Source organism: Anabrus simplex, chromosome 2, assembly GCF_040414725.1.
Source record: "Anabrus simplex isolate iqAnaSimp1 chromosome 2, ASM4041472v1, whole genome shotgun sequence".
NCBI classification, from domain to species: domain Eukaryota; kingdom Metazoa; phylum Arthropoda; class Insecta; order Orthoptera; family Tettigoniidae; genus Anabrus; species Anabrus simplex.
In genome coordinates, this window is record NC_090266.1 from 708,918,635 (window position 1) to 708,943,138 (window position 24,504).

The 24,504-nt window shown below is 37.9% G+C and overlaps 1 protein-coding gene across 2 annotated transcripts in view; it reads right to left on the reverse strand.

Annotated features, from left to right (window-relative positions):
* Positions 1-1,625: 1,625 nt before the first annotated feature.
* The window catches only part of Alas (5-aminolevulinate synthase), a 164,031-nt gene continuing 141,152 nt past the window's right edge, over positions 1,626-24,504 (reverse strand). For both annotated transcript variants that reach the window (XM_067141326.2, XM_067141327.2), the window contains exons 9-11: positions 12,913-13,181; positions 2,887-3,115; positions 1,626-1,996 (exon numbers count right to left, since the gene is read on the reverse strand). In XM_067141326.2, the coding sequence (XP_066997427.2) occupies positions 2,897-3,115; positions 12,913-13,181 (488 nt within the window). In that variant the 3' untranslated portion in view covers positions 1,626-1,996; positions 2,887-2,896. The remainder of the gene's footprint in view (positions 1,997-2,886; positions 3,116-12,912; positions 13,182-24,504) is intronic.

Genomic DNA, 24,504 nt, shown 5'->3' on the forward strand with positions numbered 1-24,504 from the left:
GCCCCCAACTTGTAGCGAGGATAGGAATTGTACCGGTTGCCGAGGCCTGTCACACTCCTCTGGGGCAATGATTAATGACTGACAGATGAAATGATAGTGGAGAGAGTTGCTGGAATGAAAGATGACAGGGAAAACCAAAGTACCCGAAGAAAAACCTGTCCCGCCTCCACTCTGTCCAGCACAAATCTCACATGGAGTAACTGGGATTTGAACGACGGCATCCAGCGGTGAGAGGCCGGCGCGCTGCCGCCTGAGCCACGGAGGCCCTTCAGAAATATAGTAATACTCCCAATTATGGTAATATTCCAAAAATGAATGCAATAAAAATTAATGTAATATACTGTACCACCATATATTCTGTACGTTCTTCCCACCAATCTACACGGTTTCAGTTAATTAGTAAGTTCCCATAATGTTTCTAAATTAGAACTAGAAATTATTCACAACGTGCCAATAAACAGAAGAGTAAAATAAGACTGAATTTAGTTTTTTTCCTAGTCACACTAACATATCACACGTTTTCAGCGATGCAAGGATGGAAAAGGGCTAGGACTGGGAAGGTAGCGGACGTGACCTTATTTAAGGTACAGCCCCAGTGAATTTAATTCCATCATAATGAACATGAAAAGGGGAAATAAATATAACTCTCAAAACATTTGAATGTACCTAATTTGGTCTTGTGTAATAATCTATCAAACCTTCCCCTCAGAACATCATTCCTTCTGTTCTTCCTCTTTCAGGGCTCAAATCTAGTCATACAGATGTACAGTACACTGGAGCTTTTGAAATAGCTAACTCACCATGAGGCTTGTATACTTCAGTTTAATCAACCAAAAATAAGGAAATGTTTATTGAGAACATTTTGAAGTGAATTGAATATTTTAAAAATAAATTGAAAGAAACTCAAAATTCATTAATAGGAAAATTTAAGAATAAAGGGAGAAATACTGAAATTTAAAAATGGAAACCCTTACATTTAACAAGCTATTAGCAGGGAATTCCATTTTTTCCCCTTTCAAACATGGTTAAGCAGGAAACACACCCAGGTGTGAGATAAGAATTTGTCATTTTTTATACGTGGAACAGGGGTTGGGGAAGTCACTCAGGTTTAACTATTCCTATCAGCGTAACATAATAATACTGTATAACAGAATGATTGAGTGAAGAACCTTTTATACATCACAAATCTCTTATCAAAAATAACTAATTACAAATCTTTACACATCAAAAGATGTCATTCACAATTTTCACTGTGCTTAAGCCATTATGACAATGACTGCTAATAAAACTAATCTATGATGCTTAAAAATCCAACTTTTCTGTGGAAGTGTGTTTACAGAGGACTAAATCTATTTTCATAAAAATACAACCAGCTGTTAACAATGGCATCTGGTATGTACTATTAACTATCAATAAAATTATTAATAGTCCTCCAATGTTCACATTTTGGCATTTAACAGCTGTTATCAGTTAACAAACAAGAGAGAATATGGTTCACAATCTTTCACAGAAATAATACAGAGAATAAAAAAGGAGGAATTCATAACATCAGTTATCATTATCTTCTAAAGACAACGCCTTGCTGCTGCAACCATGACTGATGTTTGAAAATGTGTTGAAATAAATTACACAGAACTAAAAACTTGTGTATCTTGAGTTATCTATTTTACAGACAGTGGACCAAGGTCGCCATAACATTAATAACTTCCATCAGTTCCAAATATGAGAAGAGAGTAATACTTAAGGAAAAATGAGATCAGCTAAAAGAAGTACGTCCAGTAACTCATCCTCTTCATTTCATAGCTTGTAACAATGTCTTTATTTACAAAGTTGTACAATCCCCTTTCCCACACCCGTTTCATTAACAAGGCCTTCGGGTTTTGTTTCTGTTCCAAATACGTATTTCACCATGGCTCACTCACGGAATCTCTATTAGGCAAGAAGTCTCTACAAGGACACAGCAAGCATTGTCTTTGGCTCCTCTTGATGGCACAGCCTGGAAAGAATAAAAATAAATATGGTATACTGTAGTAATGACATTTTTATCACTGCACAGAAGGAAACAACGATAGCGTAGGAGAAAAAATTCCCAGTAATAAGTTTAAAGCAACCACTAAGTTCTATTGATGGTCTCACAGCTCTGTAACCAAATGGTCATTGTTATGCTATGGGATACTGTTGGCTGATACTTATGACCAGGATGCAATAGTTTCATTAAGTCAGTTATGGTATAGTCTGTTATAAATCTAACACACTAAATGGTCATTGTTACGCCGTGGGATATTGTTGGCCGATACTTATGAGCAGGATGCAATGGTTTCATTAAGTCAATTATGGTATAGTCTGTTATAAATCTAGCACACTTACCCACCTCCACTCCCAGGCAGAGCAGTGAATGTTTACAGAATTAATTTACAATGGCTATCCAAAATGTTAAAGAAATCTACTCAGTATTTCCATTCCTGTTCAATGATCCTTCACATAGATATGGCTAGTTCTAACTTTTCCAATTCCCGAACCTAACCAGATTAGCTGTTCATATAATTTCCTAACACAAACTATGTTGTACACTATGGTTTTTCTCTAGGACAACTCCACTGTGCACTCTGTTCTACCTTTTTCACACCAGCTAGAAACACAATTTTCCTCTTACCTCCATATTACAAACATGTCCAATCTCCACTTGTTGGGTAACTTACACAATCCGACTTTTCTCCTGCTATCAGTTCCACTGATATCAATGGCCTCCCATTGAACATCACCCCAAAGCCAAGTTCTTTAAGAGGAATCTCTGACATGCCAAATAAGAAACTCTGTTATTCCTATAGGTTCGGGCATCCTAAGCCCAGACTAAGCTAGCTTCTAGAATAGTTTACAGATTCTTACCTGAGAGTAACTATGTTCGAACGGATAAAGGCAGACCAAGCTTTAACCATATATGGAGCATATCGTCAACTAATAAATCCATCATTGGTTCGGTATGATGTGGAGTTGGAGCTAGCCGTAATTTCTCCTGCCCCTTAGGTACTGTGGGATAGTTGATACCTTGCACATAATGACCATGATCCTTAAGTAGAGTATCTGAAATCTGGCTACAATATACTGGGTCACCAATCTGAAAAAACAAGCAATTAACCATATTTTGCATATAGATAATCAAAGTGATAGAAATATTCAGTTACAGGCAATGTATTAAAGGGATTCCTTATTACATACAAAAAGAACACTGATTTACAATGATGATGCTTGTTGTTTAGAGGGGCCTAACATCTAGGTCATTGGCCCCTAATGGTACAAAATGAGATGAAAAGTAATGACAATTTAAAAGTCCAAAATCATCCACTGACCAGAATTCAAAACATGATGACGAAGAAGGAATGGATGAATATGAATTTAAAATAATCAGTGGATCCGACCCACATAGCCCTACATTCCCAGAAACTAGCGTAAAACAATAATATTGCTGCTTCTAAAGCGCAATCCTGAATCAATGATGCTTGTTGTCTAAAGGGATCCAAAATTCAGGCCATCAGCCCCTCATAATGGTACTTATTGCTAGGAAAGAAGAACCATGATATTTGTCATGTTGTGGTACTATTCAAAAGTAGCGTAGACTTGCGGTATTCCACACATTATGGTACAACTCACGGGTAATGTAATACAGACCTATGGTGTTTGTCACATTGCGGTGCCATTTACAGGCAATGCAAACCTATGGTGTACTAATCACAGGGACTCGTATTATCCCATGGGGTTCCTTACCTTGTGGGTACTAATCACAGGCAACGCAGACCCATGGTGTCACTCATATAGTGGTACTAATCACAGGTACTGTAAAACCCAACCTGATTCACACATTGTCACTACTAATCGCAAACCTATTGTGTACCTAACATAGTGGTACTACTCGCAAGTAAAGGTGACCCATGGTGTTCCCCGCATGGTGGTACTACTTACAAGTAGTCTCTAGTTCTAATTCGATCATCCCTTGGTCGCCCCTTTTAGTTGCCTCTTACGACAGGCAGGGGGATATTGTGGGTGTATTCTTCGCCTGCGTCGCCCACCCATAGGGGGAACTGATTTACAAAAATGGGTATAATGCCCACATCATAATTCCTAATATTACCCATGAATATCCCTTGAATGTAAGACCTTATTTTTCCTAGCACCCAAAATATCCTTATTTGTCAAAGTTGAAGACTTCATGGAAGATGTACTGCAGAGACATGGCTACACACAAACTGTCATGTAGCATAATGTGCTATAAAAAACATAAACAAACAAAAAAGACAGAACTCATAGAGTCCATTACAAGCTTTGAGCCTGTTAGGATTACTGCTGCTCAGCCACATGATCTGCGGATACTGTGTCAGTAAAACAACTGCCATGAAGTGCCAAAGCAGCTCAAATTGGAGCAGATATTGTTGGAATGTCCTGAAATGTTGTCCAAATGATAAATCAGTCCCCCTCCTCTATCATCATTCTGTATGGTCCTCCATGGAGTTTAGAAATTAAAATACATTCACTTGACCACTGCAAACATTCCTTCTGGACTGTAGAAATATTTTGGTCACATATAGTTCAGTCCACTCTCTTACAAGTTGATGATTTTTTTTTTTTTTTTTTTTTTTTTTTTTAGATTTAGATTTATTATTTTTCTTTAGATCTACAGTAATAATACCCATTTGATCCGTTATAAAGAAAAATAACAATGTCCAGCCTAAGCCAAATTACATACTACTAACTTGGTGGACCCTACACAGGCGGAATACCGGGCAACTATGCAAGGTTCCACCCCTAACTAAATCTGTTAAGCTGCCTCTAACATGGACGGATGACCGGCTCACATGCTAGGGCACCCCCTATCTCTAAATTAAGCCTATAACTAATTACAACATTAAATCTATACTAATCTATCTTACGCTGCCTCTAACATGGACGGATGACCAGCTCACATGCTAGGGCACCCCCTACGTCTAAATTAAGCCTATAACTAATTACAACATTAAATCTATACTAGTTCTAAATCTATACTAATCTATCCTAAGCTGCCTCTAACATGGACGGATGACCAGCTCACATGCTAGGGCACCCCCTACATCTGAATTAAGCCTATAACTAATTATAACATTAAATCTATACTAATTCTATCCTAGTACCTCTTATCATTAACTAATAAATCAAAACCAATACTGTCTCAATACACATAAGTACACCTTCACTTGCATAAATACCCTCTAAACTTCGCTATCTTTCCTAATATCCATAAATACACCTTCACTTGAAAAGATACCCTCTAAACTTCGCTATCTCTTTTAATATCCATCCATCGAACTCAACAATCATTCACTTCATTTCCATGCCACATATCATTACATATCTACCTCTTATCATAAAGACACCTTTACTAGAATAAATACCCACTAAACTTCGCTATCTTTCTTATCATCCATTCGCCACCATGCCCCTGCTGAACATACACACAAACCTTTGCACATTCCATTCCTCCTACATTTCCTCTACTTGTCTCTCTCAGGGTTGCTGATTCCATGCTTCAGCGGTATTATGAATGTCACAGACCCCATACACGCTAACCTTAGCACATTCCATTCCTACTACATTTCCTCTACTTGACTCCCTCGTGGTTGCTGATTCCATACTTCCGTTACACTCACATTCTGCTAATACGTACTTTAACCATTACAATGCCCTTCGAACTCAACAATCCATCCATCTTATATCTCAAGACACCATTATATGAATAAGTGCCATACAATTACAGTACACTTAAAAACACCTTATCACCTCGCTACCTCTCTTATCATTCATCCATCATATATCTATTATCATCACCTTTCATATTTAACACTTCAATTCCAGTAGATACCATCCAACCTCCTTTATATCTCCAAACTCGTAACAATTACACTACACATATAGACATCATTACTTGAGTAAGTACCATCTAAACTTCGCTACCTCTCTTATCATCCATCCATCTAAACTCTGATCCAACTTCTAAACATCAATACATATCTACCTCTTATCATTCTTCACTTGAATAAATACCCTCTAAGCTTCACTACCTCTCTTATCATCCATCCATCGCACTCCGCAATCATTCTCTTCAATTCCATACCACATATCCTTACATATATACCTCTTATCATTAACTAATAAATCACTCACCAATACGATCTCCGTCATGCCATCACTTGAATAAATACCATACACTTGGTCTATCCATCTTCTACCTAAAGACACCATCACTTCAATTACAATTATACTACACATACAGGCACCATTACTTGAGTAAATACACACATACAAACACCACCATAACTACGCTTCTGTCCTCCATCATAGGCAAACTATGTTACTTACTACTGTTACTTGACTTTTTACTTCTCGTAATTATTCCTTCCATTTTTCCTTTTTTGTCCCATAGGTCCTTCAAACTCAAGCTTCTCCCTTTGATCACGGCACTTCTTACTTCTGCTTCCTCCCTCAAACCATTATTCTCGCTCCGATTCTGTCCGCTTGTCTTCCCCTGTGGTTCTTTTTCTTCCCTCGCGCAGACTTCCGACACTAATTCGTCCATTAAATTCCTGACTACTTCCATCCTTCTTGCATTTACTTTTTCTTCAGCTCTTTTCATGATCTCTTCCCAGGAACCCCATCTACTCAGTGTTCCTTCATTTACAGTATGTACATCAGCCCTGGTAGTTTCTTCTTGCCTCGAACTGTCAGCCCTGCTAGTTTCTTCTTGCCTCAAACTCTCATCCATTAATTTCAGTTTCGATATTGTCCACTTACGGGTCCAATTCCTGTCGCTCACCACGAGTATCTGACCACTAATATACGCTTTCAATCCCTGAATTTTTGCTTTCACAAGATGTTTCTTAAGAATTTTAAAATTTCTACTCTCTTCTCTTCCGAAATCTCTCTTAATTCTAATGTTCTCACACTGTAGATTACCAGCGTTCCTTATCACTATGTCTGCCATCAATGAAGATAACAGCGACACTTTTATGGGCCTGTGCCCTCCCACCTTGCCAACTCTCTCCACATTGTCTATATCTACCTCACTGAAATTTATTTTCATTTTTTTTTGTATAACATCTACCACTTTGTAAATAATGTCCACTTTAGATTCTGCCTTGTCTTCCTCCACCCCATAAATAAATATGGATTTCTTCTTGCGCTCCTGTCTGCAGAATTCGATTTCTTTCTTCAGGTTTACCATCTCTTCATCCATATTTTTTATTTTCTCTCTTAGTGACACCAGTTCTTTCTCGCTGCCTTCTATCATCGCCTTCGTATTCTTCATATAATCCTGAATCCACTGTCTCGTCTTTTCTTGCTCCTGGCCTTGTTCTTGAAGCATTTTCTTTAATTGTTCAAACGGACATACCTCCTGTATTACTTCTCTTACTACTTTCCTCATAACCTCTACGTCTACCCAATTCATCGTATCTATCTCCTTGCCGACCGCTTGACCTTACCGCTTCCTCACTCTTAATCCACTCCACTCAGCAGGCGCACGCCACACGAGACGTCCGTCCTCCTCACTGGCTTAAGCTAGACTACAAGTTGATGATATCTCTCAAGTTGATAGTTGTTGACAGAATTCTCTTCCCTGACTTCTGATAAGTTTATGATGTAAACACCTTTGGTGCATTCATTCAGCATAAATAAATTCCCTATAAGCTCAGAATACTAGGATTAGTTTATCTACCACCAATCATGTGAGATATTCCTCAAAAGCAAATTTTGTAGCTCAAACAAAATACAGTATATCTTAATGGTGTTGAAATTTCCAAATTGTGGAGGGTTGTGCTGCCAAAAATGAACAAGCCCTATCATAAACCTGCGTTGTAACATTCACATGGTTGCTGGCAGTAGTGGCTGTGATTATCCTATTGGTAGTGCCACCAAATTCAAAATTTGTAATTCAAAGTTGCAAGTATTGACAGTCCATATTTACCTATGCTATAAGTTACATAAAATCACATTACTTAACTGTGCTGATGTACAAGAGCATTCTTTAAATGAATTATCATTTGAAAAGAATTTAAAAATTGAGGATCTTATACATGAATATTTACTTTAATCCACAGGCACTTTTAAAATTCTATTTTTAAGAAAATTACTGAACAGATTAACAACCTCTATGCAAAAAAAGAACAAAAATATGAAGAAAATATCTGTAGCATCTACTCACAGAAAGTATTTGTTCCAAAGCCTCTAACAACACCTTCAAATGAATTGATAAGAACAGTACTGAGCATAATATGGGCTTGCCTCACACAGAAATAAAGTAACTATAGCTATTCCCAACATATGCACGTGCACAAACACTTGGTCACAATTTCAGTTCCCATGAAACGGAAATTTACAAAATGCCCTACCTTCAACTTTAAGGCTACCCCCCCGCCCCCACTCTCTCTCTCTCTCTATATATATATATATATATATATCACTCTCTCTTTTGGAAGGAATATCTGCTGCACTCAATTTCATTACACACAAAAATAATTTAAGGACACTATTCATAAACACACAAAATTAACACCAGAAAAGTTAAAAGTTAGCAATTTTGATATTTTGTGCTTGCGTTCTGGTAGCTAAAGACAACTTTGTTGCCAACTTACATAAATGAAATAGAGCAAAATTCATTGCAAAACTCCTAGATTGTTCTGTTATGAACAGAGAAACATTTATACCAGTTTAAAAAAATAATTGCTAGGTGTCTGTCTATTTTAACATGAGAGAAAGAATAATATCTAGTCATTAAAAGAAGTATTAGTCATCAGATAGAGTGTTAAAAAGAACACTATACTGGTAACACTGGGTGTTGCCTACACGGTGCCTGCTATATCCTGTACTCTAGTGGTTGAAATATAAAGCAGTTTTGACTTGTACTTGTTACATGCTGCTCTCTAGTGGATGAAATTACAGTGTTGTGTCACACAACTACTGGCATTCCTTCAGCCCTTAACAACACATACAAACTCAAGCCAAGTAGTCCGTGTTTTACAGTGTCTTAGGTTAGGAAGCAGTGCCCGTGAGATCTGGTTCCACACTCAGACAAGCGCTGCCAGAGTGCATGTTGGTTTGCACGTTCGTTCAAATGAAGGCAGAATAAAATATGCGTACATTTTCTTGAAATTTAATATAAACTGTCCTTAGGAGATAAAGGATCTCATTTTATTTTCTTTATTACATTATTGGTGCCATAGCACACCGCGGCATTACCTCACGAGCCACCCCTGCTTGCTAGACTAGACTTATGCACAATTAGTGTACAGGGACATAAGATCAGACATGTTACTCATGTAATTTTCCCCATTTCTGTTTTTACTTTTCTTCGACCTCAAAAACGGGGATGGAAAATTATGCAAAAGTAACTTAAAAATAGAAATGAAAAATCGGATATAATTACCGTACTGAAGTTACAAAATTTATTTAGGCCTAAAATACAGTAGTACAAAATAATTGAAAATATGTATAACACAGTTTTAATAAAAAATTGAAGGCAATAATATGTTCCCTAGCAATAATTATACGGAAACCGTCATCTTTTAATATCACTTAAGAATTCGCTGAAGATAGGAACCAGATATACCTGAAATAAATTAGAGTACTGTATTATGGTAAAATCTGTAAAACTGCCTATGCTAATTTGCATTTCACTTCAAGGAAATAGACTTACCATGTCATTCATCATCGCTTTCTACCGAAGTCCTCTGCGACGAATCACTCCCATTCTCTTCCATCTCCCAGATGCAGTCATCTACAGTTCCATCTAGTTCACTGGAAATGCCAGTTTTCTTGAAAACAATAATGTCTTGTGAAATCAGTCCCCATGCTTGAACAATCCACTCACATAACAATTTTAGTGAAGGCCTCTTGATTTTTCCGGTAGGCGTCAGAGTATGAGAACCTCCCGCCATCCATTCAGAATATACCCACCACACGTTTGTCTTTGAATGGCTTGTTGATGCTTACGTCAAGAGGCTGCAAGGCTGACGTCAAGCCACCAGGAATTACAGCAGCATCAGTCTTCTGGCTGACCATTGCCACGGGCACAGTGGTTTAAGAGATGGCCAGGCCGTCTTCCCCACACAACAAGCAACCAAACCTTCATGAGATCCGTCGCCATCCATCCTTTCTCCTGGACACGAATGTGCACACCAGAAGGAAATTTCCCTCTAGGAATTGTTTTTCTCTTGAAAAGTACATAGGGAGGATGTTTTTGTCCATCTGCAGTAACAGCCACCATAACTGTGCAGCGTAGCTTCTCTGCCCCAGTAGTCCTCATGACTATGCTGGATGCTCCCTTTTCGGTAATTGTAGTGTTTCTCGGCATATCAAAGAAAATCAGATTTCGATCTGCATTTCCAATTTGCGAAACCAGGTGATTGTACTTGTGCCGCTTCCTAATTACAAATCTTTGAAACTGCACGATTTTTTCACTGTGGTCCTTCGGAAGTCGCTGGCATAGAGATGTCTTTCATCGAAAAGAAAGATTGTTCTTTTTCATGAATCGACAAAGCCACCCTCTGCTAGCTTTAAAATCAGGAATTTTCAAGGTTTTTGCTACTTCTACATCCTTTAAATGGAGCATCTTGTAGGAAACTGAAAAGCCATTATTTCTCAATTGATTTATGTAAGAAAGAACCTCCTTTTCAATTTCTGGATGCTTCCCTGTTTTCGGTCCCTGAAATGATAAAGTTGTTTCCTTGGTACACTGTAATTCTTCTTTTGGCTTCCGCCAGTAACGCACGTGTGATGGTGCTAAGGAAAATCCATGAGATGCAGCACAATTGCCGTTATTTTAGGCAAATTCTATTAGAGACAATTTAAATTGTGCACCGTAACTATTGTTTTTCTTTCCCATCAATGTCAAATCAAACACTTCGCACAACAATTCACACATAAAAACACTGTCGAAAGCGATTACTGTAAGTGTGCGAGTCACAGCTGAAAACAAGCGCGAGTTATGGCTAGCAGTCACAGGTGTGTTCTGGCCCTGGGCGCAGGAATGTTGAGTAATCAGTCACTTCCTCCTCTCCTAGCATGGGAAACATGAACTAGAATTTCCAAACTAGTTCCTGATTTCCGTACATTGACATGAATCATGAAAACGAGTTAAGTCGTAGGTTCGCAACTACTGGAAACCATAGATAAAAGGGTGATTATTATGTGATTATTTTCCAAATTTTTGCTCTAAAAATCAGGGAGGGAAAATTACGTGAGTAAATATGGTAATTTACAATCAAAAATAAGGGTGGGGTTTTCCACCTGTTCAATACCACAAAATAGTGAAATTATTAAAATATCACATTTTTATTTAATGTCATTTCTGGTACCGGTTTAGGCAACTTAATTTGCCATCATCAACCTAGGAGATTGTGGCAGGACATTTTTGAGAGCTACATTAAAATACTTATACCAATTGTATGTACATAAACAGGACCTTCTAAACTAAGTTTTGTGTTATTTACAAAAAAATCACATGAAAGAATATAATTCATGGAATTATGAAAAACGCATGCTCATGTACTCAAGCTCCTAACAGTTATCAAAGCTGTCCTGAAGAGTGTGCTTTTAGAAAACACTGCAAACAAATATCACAGATCCTTCAAATGAAGAACACTCTTCCTGCCACTACTTTTTGCACTTTGTATACTTAATCCAGTCTTCAGTTATTAGTTCCTCGTTGCGTTCACCACATCTTGAGCAAAATATGTTGACATCATTTTCAGCCAATTTTTCTGGAACTGTCTCTTTCCTTGAGTACGAAGAATCTCCTAAAGAATTACACCTGTTGACTTTCTTAAAGTACTCCATTGCTGCTTGTTCCTCTTTGATATTATTTCCTTCCATAAGGGTGTTCCTACAGAGCAAATGAGTCACAATCTCTCAATATTAGGTTGATCTCATCTTAGTGAATGTCCAAGCTTTTGATAGAGCAATGATATTCAAGGAATCGCAGAGCCACCTGGCTCATCGTCACTGGTCTGTATTTCACCCATTCTCCTCAACTCTGTCCTCCAAGTGGATTTCATCAAATGATCTATTAGCAACTTCTTAAGGCAGAAAATCCTTCTCAGAAAAAATGTCTGTATAATAGGGATGTATTCCCATGGCTTGGAAAGAATGTTTCATATTTTCAATGCTCGACACTCTTTCATATACTTTGCAAAAAAAAAAAAAAAAAAAAAAAAAAAGAGGCACAAATGGAAAGTCGGGATGGTTGTGTAGCCACTCGCCAATTTCAACAGTACAAATCTGCCTACGCACATACTCTTGTAGTAACTTGAACTGAGCACTCTCTGGTACAGTGTTGGTAGCTTTCAAAAATGTGGACAGATGACAGCACAAATCAGAATTATACAATATATCCTTTACTAATGATTGCTTGTAAATTAGCTTTTGAAGTATGTATACAAAGTAAATCCATAATCCATTCCTTCAACTGTCTAAAATTATATCGGAAAAGCAGAAATATCTTACTCCTGTTTTCAACTCACATAAACAACGGTTATTGGAAAGCCGTTTCAAACACACCCCACCTATTAGCCAACTCAACGAACAACAAAATGTTCCATGGCAGTGTCTTCAACTATTGAAAAACAGAAATGTGCACACTATGAGACTGGCACTGTCGGGTGCCTTTATCCTACGTAAATACAATATCAACTTAAGCTGTTTACAACCTTTTTTTTTTTGCAAAATGGTACTTCTATAAATCTATAAAAATAATGGCATTTTTCCTATGACCTACACCAATGATTTTGGCCTCCAGAATTTTACAGTATGATGTATCATAATGTACAAACAGACTTTGATCCATAACTATACCAGAAGATGGCATTTCTGGTTAATGAGCAAAATGAACATTACCTTGACAGGGATGATGTGTGATGGTGTGAGTTCCACAGGAAGACCTGCATTCAAAAGTTTCTCACGCAAATACCGAACATTTTCTTGATGTTTCTTTCGCAGCATCTGACCCTCATGAGAACCAAGGATGTTGACTGCCATGAGGGCACCAGCAAGCACCGTTGGTGGAAGAGATGTAGTAAATATGAAACCAGCAGCATAGCTACGAATCATGTCCACAAGGTGGTGTGTGCTAGCTATATAGCCTCCAATATTACCAAATGCTTTACCTGGAACAATATTATAATTTTAAACTACCTATAAAAAAGTAACAATATTATGTCACACTTAAAAGATCCAAGTGACAAATGTACTCACAATCCAAAAGAAGAAACATGTCGAGGGTCTGACTTTAGGTATCCAAAGCATGACAAAATTATAAGCCATAATTGAACCACTACTTATGCAGTTAATTTCAATTACAGTACTTTATAGGACTGCTCAAAATGCAGGCAGTATTATAATTGCTAACAAAAAAACTCCCTGACAAGAATGTGTTTTCATAAGCAAGCTTAGGTAATGAAACCTCAGATCACAAAATACCAGATGAACAGCTGCCCCCTACCAATACTGTTCTACAGAAAAACTCAGTTTTATATATATCCTGAAAACATCTGTCCTTTTGATATGCACAATAAACACAGAACAATGAATATCCTTGTATCTAAGGCCTGCACAAAAATAGGAAGCTGTTACACAATATTATTATCATAGGAATTAATTTGAGCTTCAAAATCCCACCCATGGAACTCCTGGTTTAGCTGTTCAGCGTAGGGGTGATATTTATGTGTATGCAGTATTTGTAGTACGTAAGTCTGGCTGATATTCACCTGTTGTGCAAATTGCCCGTGCACTCAAGAGTGGGTTATTCGAGCTGTGTCCATAGTTAAATGGTAGACTGACATATGATAAATGATTTAAGGATGTCATATTTTTCAAACAGTCTATAGTCACACTGCAGGAATTATAATAGTGTTCAGAATCGTTTGCAGGATAAACTTACAGTGCATTAGTACCCTACTACCTCAGAACAATTTCACACATTTGTTGGGCTGCAGAAAAAAATATTAGTAAGGGCAACTAATACACCTGGTATAATGAAGCAAACACCTCATCTTTGAAGTTTAAGCTACTGTATATAGCATGAGCAATAGAAAATGATCTGAGCTAATTGGTTTATTGGCATATGTATAGGCATGTGGCACACACATGAAAGAAGAGTCATTATATTACATTTAGATGTAATGTTCTAATATTTACCTGAAATTCAAATGAGAAAACAATTCTCAAGACAGCCAACACCATACTTTGAAAACATCTGTCTCTCAAGTACAGTAGTTTTAGTGACAATCAACACTGATCCACCAGCTAAAGCTACAACCCCAGAGCCAGCATAACCAACAATAGAAACACTTGCCCCAGCAACAACAAATGCAAGCCAGCTGGCCATCCTTTGTTAACATCAGTAATTGAACCTATACCTCCAGGTCTTCTGTTCTATATGCAATGAGCCATTCTGTTCAAGTAAAATAATGCACATCTTATACTGCAGAATCTTGTGTCTTGAAAAGATATGACCTTTACAACAGTTCTATTGTTATATTTTATTATACAGTAACAGCACATTTAAACAAAGTACCACAAAAAGTTTATTTTCTGAATGTCCCTCCATACAGAACATACACATGATGGTGCTGCTGTTTTGTTTTCAAGTTCACAGCAGGGTGAAGCCCTTCTCACTGAATGTAAGTGAATGACATTGTAGGAATGCAGTAAGTCTACTTTCCACCCCCTTAGTTTACTTGTTATGTTTTTGCGATCAGCTGGTGTCCACTGAATGAAAGTTAGTTTTGTTCCTACTTGATCTTGTTGTTCACCTACCCTGAATAGTATTCCTTCCAAAAATTCTGTCGTTTTGATGGACTGAAGAAACTTACATTTATAAATTAAATGAATCTAAACTGAAAAAAGCTTCAAATATGACAAAAACCTGAAAAACCTGAAGCAGTGAGGCAAGTAGAAACTGGGACAATTTTATGAAATGTTACAACACTGTAAAATACTAAACTGCAGAACTATGAAAGAAGTACAGTTTGAAAAGTTAGTGAAGCAATGTATCTTTGGTTACTCAACAACGTAATACAGGGATAACATTATCTAGACCTGAGAAAGCAAAACTGTATTTTAAAAAAAAATTGTTTTACATCTCACTGACACGGATAGGTGGAAGTGACCATGACCTTGTGTAAAAATGGGAAACCACAGAAAACCATCTTCAGGGCTGCCAACAGTGGGATTCGAATCCACTATTTCCCAAATGAAAGCTGATAGCTATGTGACCCAAACAAGTGAAGTAACTTGCTTGGTTCAAAACTATTTGCAGAGATTATAGGGGAAAGTGGAAAAAATTTTGGAGGTAGTTTTGGCTGGTTAGTTAAATTAAAAAATAGGTATGGCATACGTCAACAACATCTAAGTGTAGAGAAGTTATCGGTGGATGAAAGGGCTGTTGATGGCATTAAAACCGAACCTCAGGATTTTAATGAGGGATTAAGAAAGGACCAGATCTTCAGTGATGATGAAACAATACTGAATTTCAAAATATTGCCAAAAAAATCACTGGCATCCAAAAAGGAAGTATCTGCACTAGGACACAAAATTAGTAAGGAAAGGATAACTGCTTTAGTGTATGCCGATGCTTCTGGTATGCATAGAATTTCTTTATGTGCACAGAAAAGTCCAAAGGCTCTAAAGAATATTTCACACTTCCAGTACATTGGCAAGCTTGAAAACGTGCTTAGATATCTTCGAAACTCTTTGGAGAATGGTTTCACGAAAGCTTTATACCAGATGTTGAAAAGTTTCTGCATTCTATAAAATGATCCAGGAGGGCTATTTTGTTGATAGCTAATGCCCCAACACATCCTAGTCAACTGCAGAGTTGCCCCTGTCATTCAGTTTCTTCCCCCAAATGCTACATGTTCAGCTTATGGGTCAAGGTATCCTAAGAAGTTTTCAAACCTCATAACCGGGGGCCTGTATTTTGATGACATCCTTTAACCTTTGACGACTACACAAGCCTATTAATATATAGTAAGTACACGGATGGTGTATTTCGTACACCAAGAGAATGAAGTCAAGAATTCACATAAACATTTTATATTTAATAAATGGTACACATTAAATCAACTGTTCTACAAGCAAGCATGGTTTAGGTCTACTGGATAATAATATGAAAACAGTGAAGTACATTGTCGGCAGCATGAAGAAATAGTGAATTATCATTATACTGAATTCTGGAATGAAACTACTTGGAAATATTTTCATAAATGTGGAAAATTGATTTCACTTATATCACTTCAGCCACATTTCAGTTCAGTCACTATGTCTTCACCACAATCTCAATTCTTCATTCTGGACAAGTGAGTAACTGCATGTTCTTTACACACTGATCTCTTACACGCACTGCATGTCATCGTTGCCCACCCTGTTCTTCTGCCACAAGAGAAGCACCGTCGTCGTATTTTTGATGGAGGGCCTTTCTCTTGCTGTTCCTCTTGCCTTTTGTATTTTCTCAGAAAGAGCTGGGTGTTGGTAGACAGGTCTCTAAGTTCAGCTCTGTCTTTATGATGTGGTTTCAGCAGATATAGACAAGGCTTCGAGAAAATCTCATTGGTATTTATGGTAATTCATAATGTATGTTGAATTGTGTATGATTTGATTGTTCATTCCTGTTATATTCACCAACTGAAAAAATAAATTCACTGTCCTCACCACTATTGGAACTATCCCTTTCTTGTCCCGAGTCACTAGAATCTTCTTCTGATTCTGTATTGTGATAATTTTCCTCTATAAATTCTTTGTAAGTATCTGCATCTCCTTTAACCTCATCTTCTTTTTCTTCTTCAAATTCTTCTTGCACTATAACCTGATAGATTTCAGCAAGCTGCTTCGGAATTTTAGCCCATATGCAAGCCCTACAAAAACAGAACCATACGAGACATGGCGATAGTTTATAATGAAAACCTACAACCTGTTTTCCAGTCATTGACCGGGTCAGGGATGTAATGAATGAAACATATATAGGCTGTTATTACAATGGGGTCGTGTCGCCACTCCCAAGGTGATTTATTAATGAGTGATAAATGCTATGAAATGATAATGGAGAGTGTTGCTGGAATGAAAGATGATAGGGAAAACCGGAGTACCCGGAGAAAAACCTGTCCCGCCGCCGCTTTGTCCAGCACAAATCTCACATGGAGTGACCGGGATTTGAACCACGGTATCCAGCGGTGAGAGGCCGACGTGCTGCCGTCTGAGCCACGGAGGCTGGCGATAGTTTATAATTCTATTAAAATATCGTGTAAAAGAAAAGATAGTGAGTTAAATAACTGAATCAATATTGCAATTACATAACTACATGCATGGTGTACTCTGTTCACCACACGCTACAGTTCATTGTCTATTCCCATGAATCTACACTAACAAATCCACCAACAATGGCACTGCTTGTAGTCATAGTGAACATCTCAGAAATAGGTTAGATGGTGCCTAAGAGCACATGAAACCATTACAACATTCTTTAGTATGGGTGGTATACACTGACTGACAGAGCAAATGCAACACCAAGAAGGAGTGGTTCGAAAGGGATGAAAGTTGGGGAAAAAACAGAGATGGCACGGACGAATAATTGATGTTTATTTCAAACCGATATGCAGGTTACACAATGCGCACGGCATCGACTCAGTAGGATGTAGGACCACCGCGAGCGGCGATGCACGCAAAAACACGTCGAGGTACAGAGTCAATAAGAGTGCGGATGGTGTCCTGAGGGATGGTTCTCCATTCTCTGTCAACCATTTGCCACAGTTGGTCGTCCGTACGAGGCTGGGGCAGAGTTTGCAAACGGCGTCCAATGAGATCCCACACGTGTTCGATTGGTGAGAGATCCGGAGAGTACGCTGGCCACGGAAGCATCTGTACACCTCGTAGAGCCTGTTGGGAGATGCGAGCAGTGTGTGGGCGGCATTATCCTGCTGAAACAGAGCATTGGGCAGCCCCTGAAGGTACGGGAGTGCCACCGGCCGCAGCACATGCTGCACGTAGCGGTGGGCATTTAACGTGCCTTGAATACGCACTAGAGGTGACGTGGAATCATACGCAATAGCTCCCCAAACCATGATGCCGCGTTGTCTAGCGGTAGGGCGCTCCACAGTTACTGCCGGATTTGACCTTTCTCCATGCCGACGCCACACTCGTCTGCGGTGACTATCACTGACAGAACAGAAGCGTGACTCATCGGAGAACACGACGTTCCGCCATTCCCTCATCCAAGTCGCTCTAGCCCGGCACCATGCCAGGCGTGCACGTCTATGCTGTGGAGTCAATGGTAGTCTTCTGAGCGGACGCCGGGAGTGCAGGCCTCCTTCAACCAATCGGCGGGAAATTGTTCTGGTCGATATTGGAACAGCCAGGGTGTCTTGCACATGCTGAAGAATGGCGGTTGACGTGGCGTGCGGGGCTGCCACCGCTTGGCGGCGGATGCGCCGATCCTCGCGTGCTGACGTCACTCGGGCTGCGCCTGGACCCCTCGCACGTGCCACATGTCCCTGCGCCAACCATCTTCGCCACAGGCGCTGCACCGTGGACACATCCCTATGGGTATCGGCTGCGATTTGACGAAGCGACCAACCTGCCCTTCTCAGCCCGATCACCATACCCCTCGTAAAGTCGTCTCTCTGCTGGAAATGCCTCCGTTGACGGCGGCCTGGCATTCTTAGCTACACACGTGTCCTGTGGCACACGACAACACGTTCTACAATGACTGTCGGCTGAGAAATCACGGTACGAAGTGGGCCATTCGCCAACGCCGTGTCCCATTTATCGTTCGCTACGAGCGCAACACAGCGGCGCATTTCACATCATGAGCATACCTCAGTGACGTCAGTCTATCCTGCAATTGGCATAAAGTTCTGACCACTCCTTCTTGGTATTGCATTTGCTCTGTCAGTCAGTGTACTTTACACAGCAGCGCGTGTAGTTAAAGGTTAAATGATATATCACACACATTGTTAACATGTATGGAAACCTCTGTAATGATGCCTAGATTATAGAAATGCTTAATTATAAAGTCATTTTTGGGTGTTTCTTGCTATGATTTAATGTTTAGGTCATTTAAGGTTTTGTGTCAATATTGTGTCATACTCGGGTATTTTTTGTTTTATTTTGAGTTTTGCAGAGAGATTTCTGGATTGATTGATTTCATTATAATTGCACCTTTGGATTAAACAATGTCAAAAGATTAAACATTTATTTGGGGCACTGAGAAAGTATCTTTATATACCCCTTAACACTTTAGTGAGAGAGAGAGTGAGTGTGTGTGTTTGTTATTTGTGTTTTACTGTGTCCAGAATGCCAACGTAAAACAAGAACGTGCTGGTAGATAACCAACAGTATTTTACCTTTGGAAACATGTACGTGGTGACTGTCATCTATTGCTTCATGGAATACGGTAAGCACTAAGCACTACAGTTACACAGAGCGTAGTGTTATTGTTCGATATTACGTTAGATTAGCCGGTAACTATATTTTTTTCAGACATTGTAATGATAGCATGCAGGTATTCAGTGCTTTTTACTGGAAGAAATACATGCAAAATCTAAAGGACTGGGATAATAATAATAATAATAATAATAATAATAATAATAATAATAATAATAATAATAATAATAATAATAATAATAATAATAATATTTAGTTTCTTCTAGAATTTTATAAAAAAATGTTTCTCAGTAACTGAATAACTTCCTTCAATTTTTAGGCCATATTTTAAATCTTTGAGTCTTTTTTGGGCACTTATTAGGCCATCAAAATCCAGGCCCTGGTCATAACCATGAACTTTCGTAGAGCTCTATACTGCACAAATGAGAGTCATGCGGTAAGAGCTTAACAGACTCATTAAAATCAATTAACATGACGCATGATATCTACTGTTCTAAGAAGAAAATTACATTGAAGTTTCTTTAAAAATTATGGAACAAACATAATGATGGACTAACGACTGAAGAGGACACAGATGATTATGACAATCTAAAAGATATAGTCACAAATTCCAAGATTACAGAAAGTGAATTAGACAAGTGGCTACATTCAGAAAATGCAGAAATTCACCTAAGAGATCATGACATTTTTGGTGCCATGTTGCAGCGAAGAGCCAAAGCAGACAACACGGAAGTGAATGATGGCAAAACTGACAGCAGACAATGGATATAAAGCACTGGATATAAGAAAGTTTCCATGAGGTTATTTATTTGTTGCATGTGTTAATAGGCATTTGACAAGTGTGTAGTGATTTTAGCATAGCAACTAAAGGAATTGCTATGCTGTTTCACTGAACAAAGTTGTAAAACAATGCCTGCTGGCATCTTACACATTAAGCGGTGGCATGATATAGCAGCTAGCAAACGGTGGTAGAAAGACAAACAAAAGAAGATAACTGATTATTGTGTAATATAAAACTAAAGTACTGTACTGTATTCTATATTTCTAATAATAAAGTTTAAATTACATTCATACATGCAATACATATGGAGTATTCCTTCCTTTCATAAAATAGTTTCCATTATTATCCGAAAATACTTTCTATCCGAAATAGCTCTGCCCTCATTACTCTGGATAAATAATTTTTTATATCCTAGTTAAAAAACCAATAAAGATCCTCTGCTATTTTTCTTTTTCATTAAATCATATGTAGGGCTGACTGCATGAGGTTAACAAAGAACCCTTCAGCACTTAACCTTGGATTTCATAAGATTCCCAATAGATCTGATGAGGATAGGTCAACCTAATTCAAGTTCACTTGTCTATCAAGAAACCAAGAACAGATTCTGGGACTTCCAAAACAATAATCAACAGTATTAATTACTAGATCATAGTGGTTGTTAGAAATGGAAGAAATTAAAATTCTCATTTTTTAGATCACACAGTAAAACAAATAATTTTAACTGATGTTAGGGACCTGGAGTATCTTTGATCACTGTCTGTAGACTTGTAGCTGTACGAACAGTCTGACAACTTGTGTTAGAGTGGAGTCTCAGGCAGTGTAAGAACCTGTGTTATTTTGGGGCCAGGAAGTTGAAATAAGGTAATACACCAGCATTTCCTAATAGTGAAAGGGAAACATAAGAGGACAATGAATCTGAATCAGGATAGCTACTATCAGTATCAGGACTCAAAACTTTGAATCACAAAATTGTATAGCTTCCCAATTTCATAGAGCAGCGTGGCTTAACATGCTTAATGCGGAAGTCACGGAAAGAATATATTTTCATTGATAAAGATTCCACAGAACTAAGAGGAATTTCATTTTTGAAGGTTTGCAGATATGCTGACCTTGTTGAAGTTTATACAAAGTTGTAAGTTTATGTATCAACTGGATACATTGAAAAAATAAATCATGATATAACTGTTATTTATTTGGCATTGTAATATCATTAGTTTAACATTAACTACCAATATACAGAATGAGTATGAACTCTACTGACAAACTCTCAGAGGTTGTTCAAGAATGTTGGCTTAGTATTTTGATAAAGTAACTCATGGTCCTTTGTAAACTCATTACCGAGTAATTGCATTTCTCTTCTTCTTTTAAACTCAACTACCTTTTTGTTAATTAACATGGAAATTATTCGGAGCAGTATCATTCGCATAATTGCTAAAGAACTCAGTGTTTAACACTGTATTCATTGTCATGGTAGTGTTCAAGCTTTGTGGTGAGACTGGGAACTGTAATGTAAACATTATACACAACACTGAGTACCATATAGTACCGTACTAAAATTATTCCTCTAATATCTAGTTCCCCTCAATACCACAGAATGAAAATAATTGTGAAATCAAATTGTTACAAAAAAAAAAAAAAATCTAGTCAGATAAATAAGCTAAGTTACCAATAAATACAGAAGACATAATATAAACATGCAAGTACTATGATGCCAGCAAACATATAGGCATAGAACTGATGTCTCTACAGAAACAATAATCCTCAACTGGAAAGAGTCTAAACTCCAAGGTTTGGTAGTCAAAGCAGTACATTGAGCTGATGCTAAGATCAATGCTCATTAGCTAGACTGAGTGAATTTCATCCCTCAGGCCAAATTAATGCCCATTAAGGCATCCCTTTGGAGTATTACATAACCTTCATGCATTCACATTAACATCTTCTAAATACAAATATAGCTCACATCTAGATTATATGAAGACAGTGATGGTCAAGAGAGACGAGATAAAACATCAAAATGGCCACAATTCAAGAAATTGTGACATACAATTGAGAGAAACTTGTAAAAATGGGACAGTTGTATGAACAATAGGGCAGTCTATGACAAAAGAAATGTGCTTCTGGAGCAGTCATGATTCGGTAAAGAAACCCTTAACGTTACTCTGCCTAAATCTTAGGGACATGAAAACATACATTTTCAGGGTTAAGATATTCCTTTTACTGAAAAGGGAGAGATTTATACAGCAATTGGGCAACCTGGCTGCATGGTTTGGGTCATGAAGCTTGCATTCGAGAGATGGGGGGGGGGAGGTGTGTCCGAATCCCACTATCAGCAGCCCTGGAAATGGTTTTCCAAAGTGTCCCATTTTCACACCTGATAAATGCTATGGCTGTACTTCAATTAAGGCCATGGTCACTTCTTCCACATTCCTAGCCCTCTCCTAGCCTATTGCTGTAAAAACTGTCTGAAATGATGCGATGTTAAACACCTAAATAAATTACACATGTACAATTCAAGTTCTGTGTATAATCTGGTTCCTAGGCTGAAAGGTCAGCATCAAAGCCTTCGGTTCAGAGTGTCCCAGGCTGAATTCATGGTCAAATCGGGGATTTCAAAAGCGCCTGGTTAATTCATTTTACTTGGGGACTGGGTGTTTGAGTCTGTCTCAATACACTCCTCATCATATCACATAACATACCACAGGAACATGGAATAGTGAGAACATTCCTCCATGTAGGGTTGGCCGTAAAATAAGGCCAACCATATGTGCGATGCAGTTTGCTCCCACGACCCCACTATAGTATGGGAAAAGCAGTGGAAGAAGAAGGGTGTGTTCGTTCTTATATTTCATGCAATTCATTACTATTAAATCATATTTTATTCTATTACGTTTAATAATCATGAAGAATTCATAAAAGGTCATCATATCGCTAATAAAATAGGAATCCGATGTGGCTCTCTTCTATATATTTGGCAAGGACTTACCGGCTTGTCATTTTAACCCCCGAAAAATTCTAAAATTAAGGTTTTCTTAATGTGTGTCAAAAGGGAACAGGCAGGGTGTAGAAAGGCATACAGAAAAGCATGGCCGGGCTGAGTGGCTTAGACGGATGAGGCGCTGCCCTTCTGACCCCAACTTGGCAGGTTTGATCCTGGCTCAGTCTGGTGGTATTTGAAGGTGCTCAAATACATCAGCCTCATGTCGGTAGGTTTACCAGCACATAAATGAACTTCTGCAGGACTAAATTTTGGCACTTTGGTATCTCCAAAAACCATAAACATATAGTGTAAAACAAAAGCTAAAGGTTTCCACCTATTCAATTCTTCAAATTGGAGGAAGGCTGAGAGCTTGCACAGGACATGTGATTGTGATGAGTAGGGCCCGGATGTTTATGACCTAAATATGTTAGAAATATGTAAGCAATTATGACCTAAAAAAGTATTAAAATATTACAATGAATATGACTTTAACATTTTTTGGCACATTTTCGAAATCTTCAAAATCTTGCCGCTGTTCAAATTAACATTATATTGAAAATATACTTTAAAAAAAATATCACATTCTATAATAATATTAATTTTTATTATTATTCAGTATTTTGAATTTATTTAATTACTCGATCCAAGAAGTAACTCTCGACTCTGCACAGAATGAAATAAATGTCACATTTTGATGAGCAATCAGAAAGAATTACAAGAGCAAATTACATACATTTTAAAGTTTTCAAATAGGAATTATCTTCTATTTTCATGCAACATTGACTTGTAACGGGGAAAAAGATCGCTCAACATCGCAGGATGTTATTGGTGCATATTTAAAATACGTCATATTATTAAAGTTCAACTGAGGCCCACTATTCTGTTGCTTTATACGCACCTGTCTCTTTCTGTACAGCTTACTCTCTTACTTCACATAAATATATATTTCTAAGAAAGATATTGTAAGAAATAACAGATAACAATTAGGAGATGTAAAAAATCTGTCTTTGAGACTACAGAAAGTAGATATGTGAAAATTGAATAAAAGGATAAAAATATGACCAAAACACCAAAATCCACGGGGAAATATGACCAGAAAATGTCAAAAAACATGAAAAGAGCCAAAATGCAACTTTATATGATGCGTGAAAATTGCATAATTTTAGTCACCGTAGATAAAATTATGCTTAACTTGTATTTTACATGGAAATAATATAAATAAATAAAATATGACATGTCATAAACATCCGGACCCTAGTGATAAGTGTTTTTCAATTCTTTACTTATCTTGCAT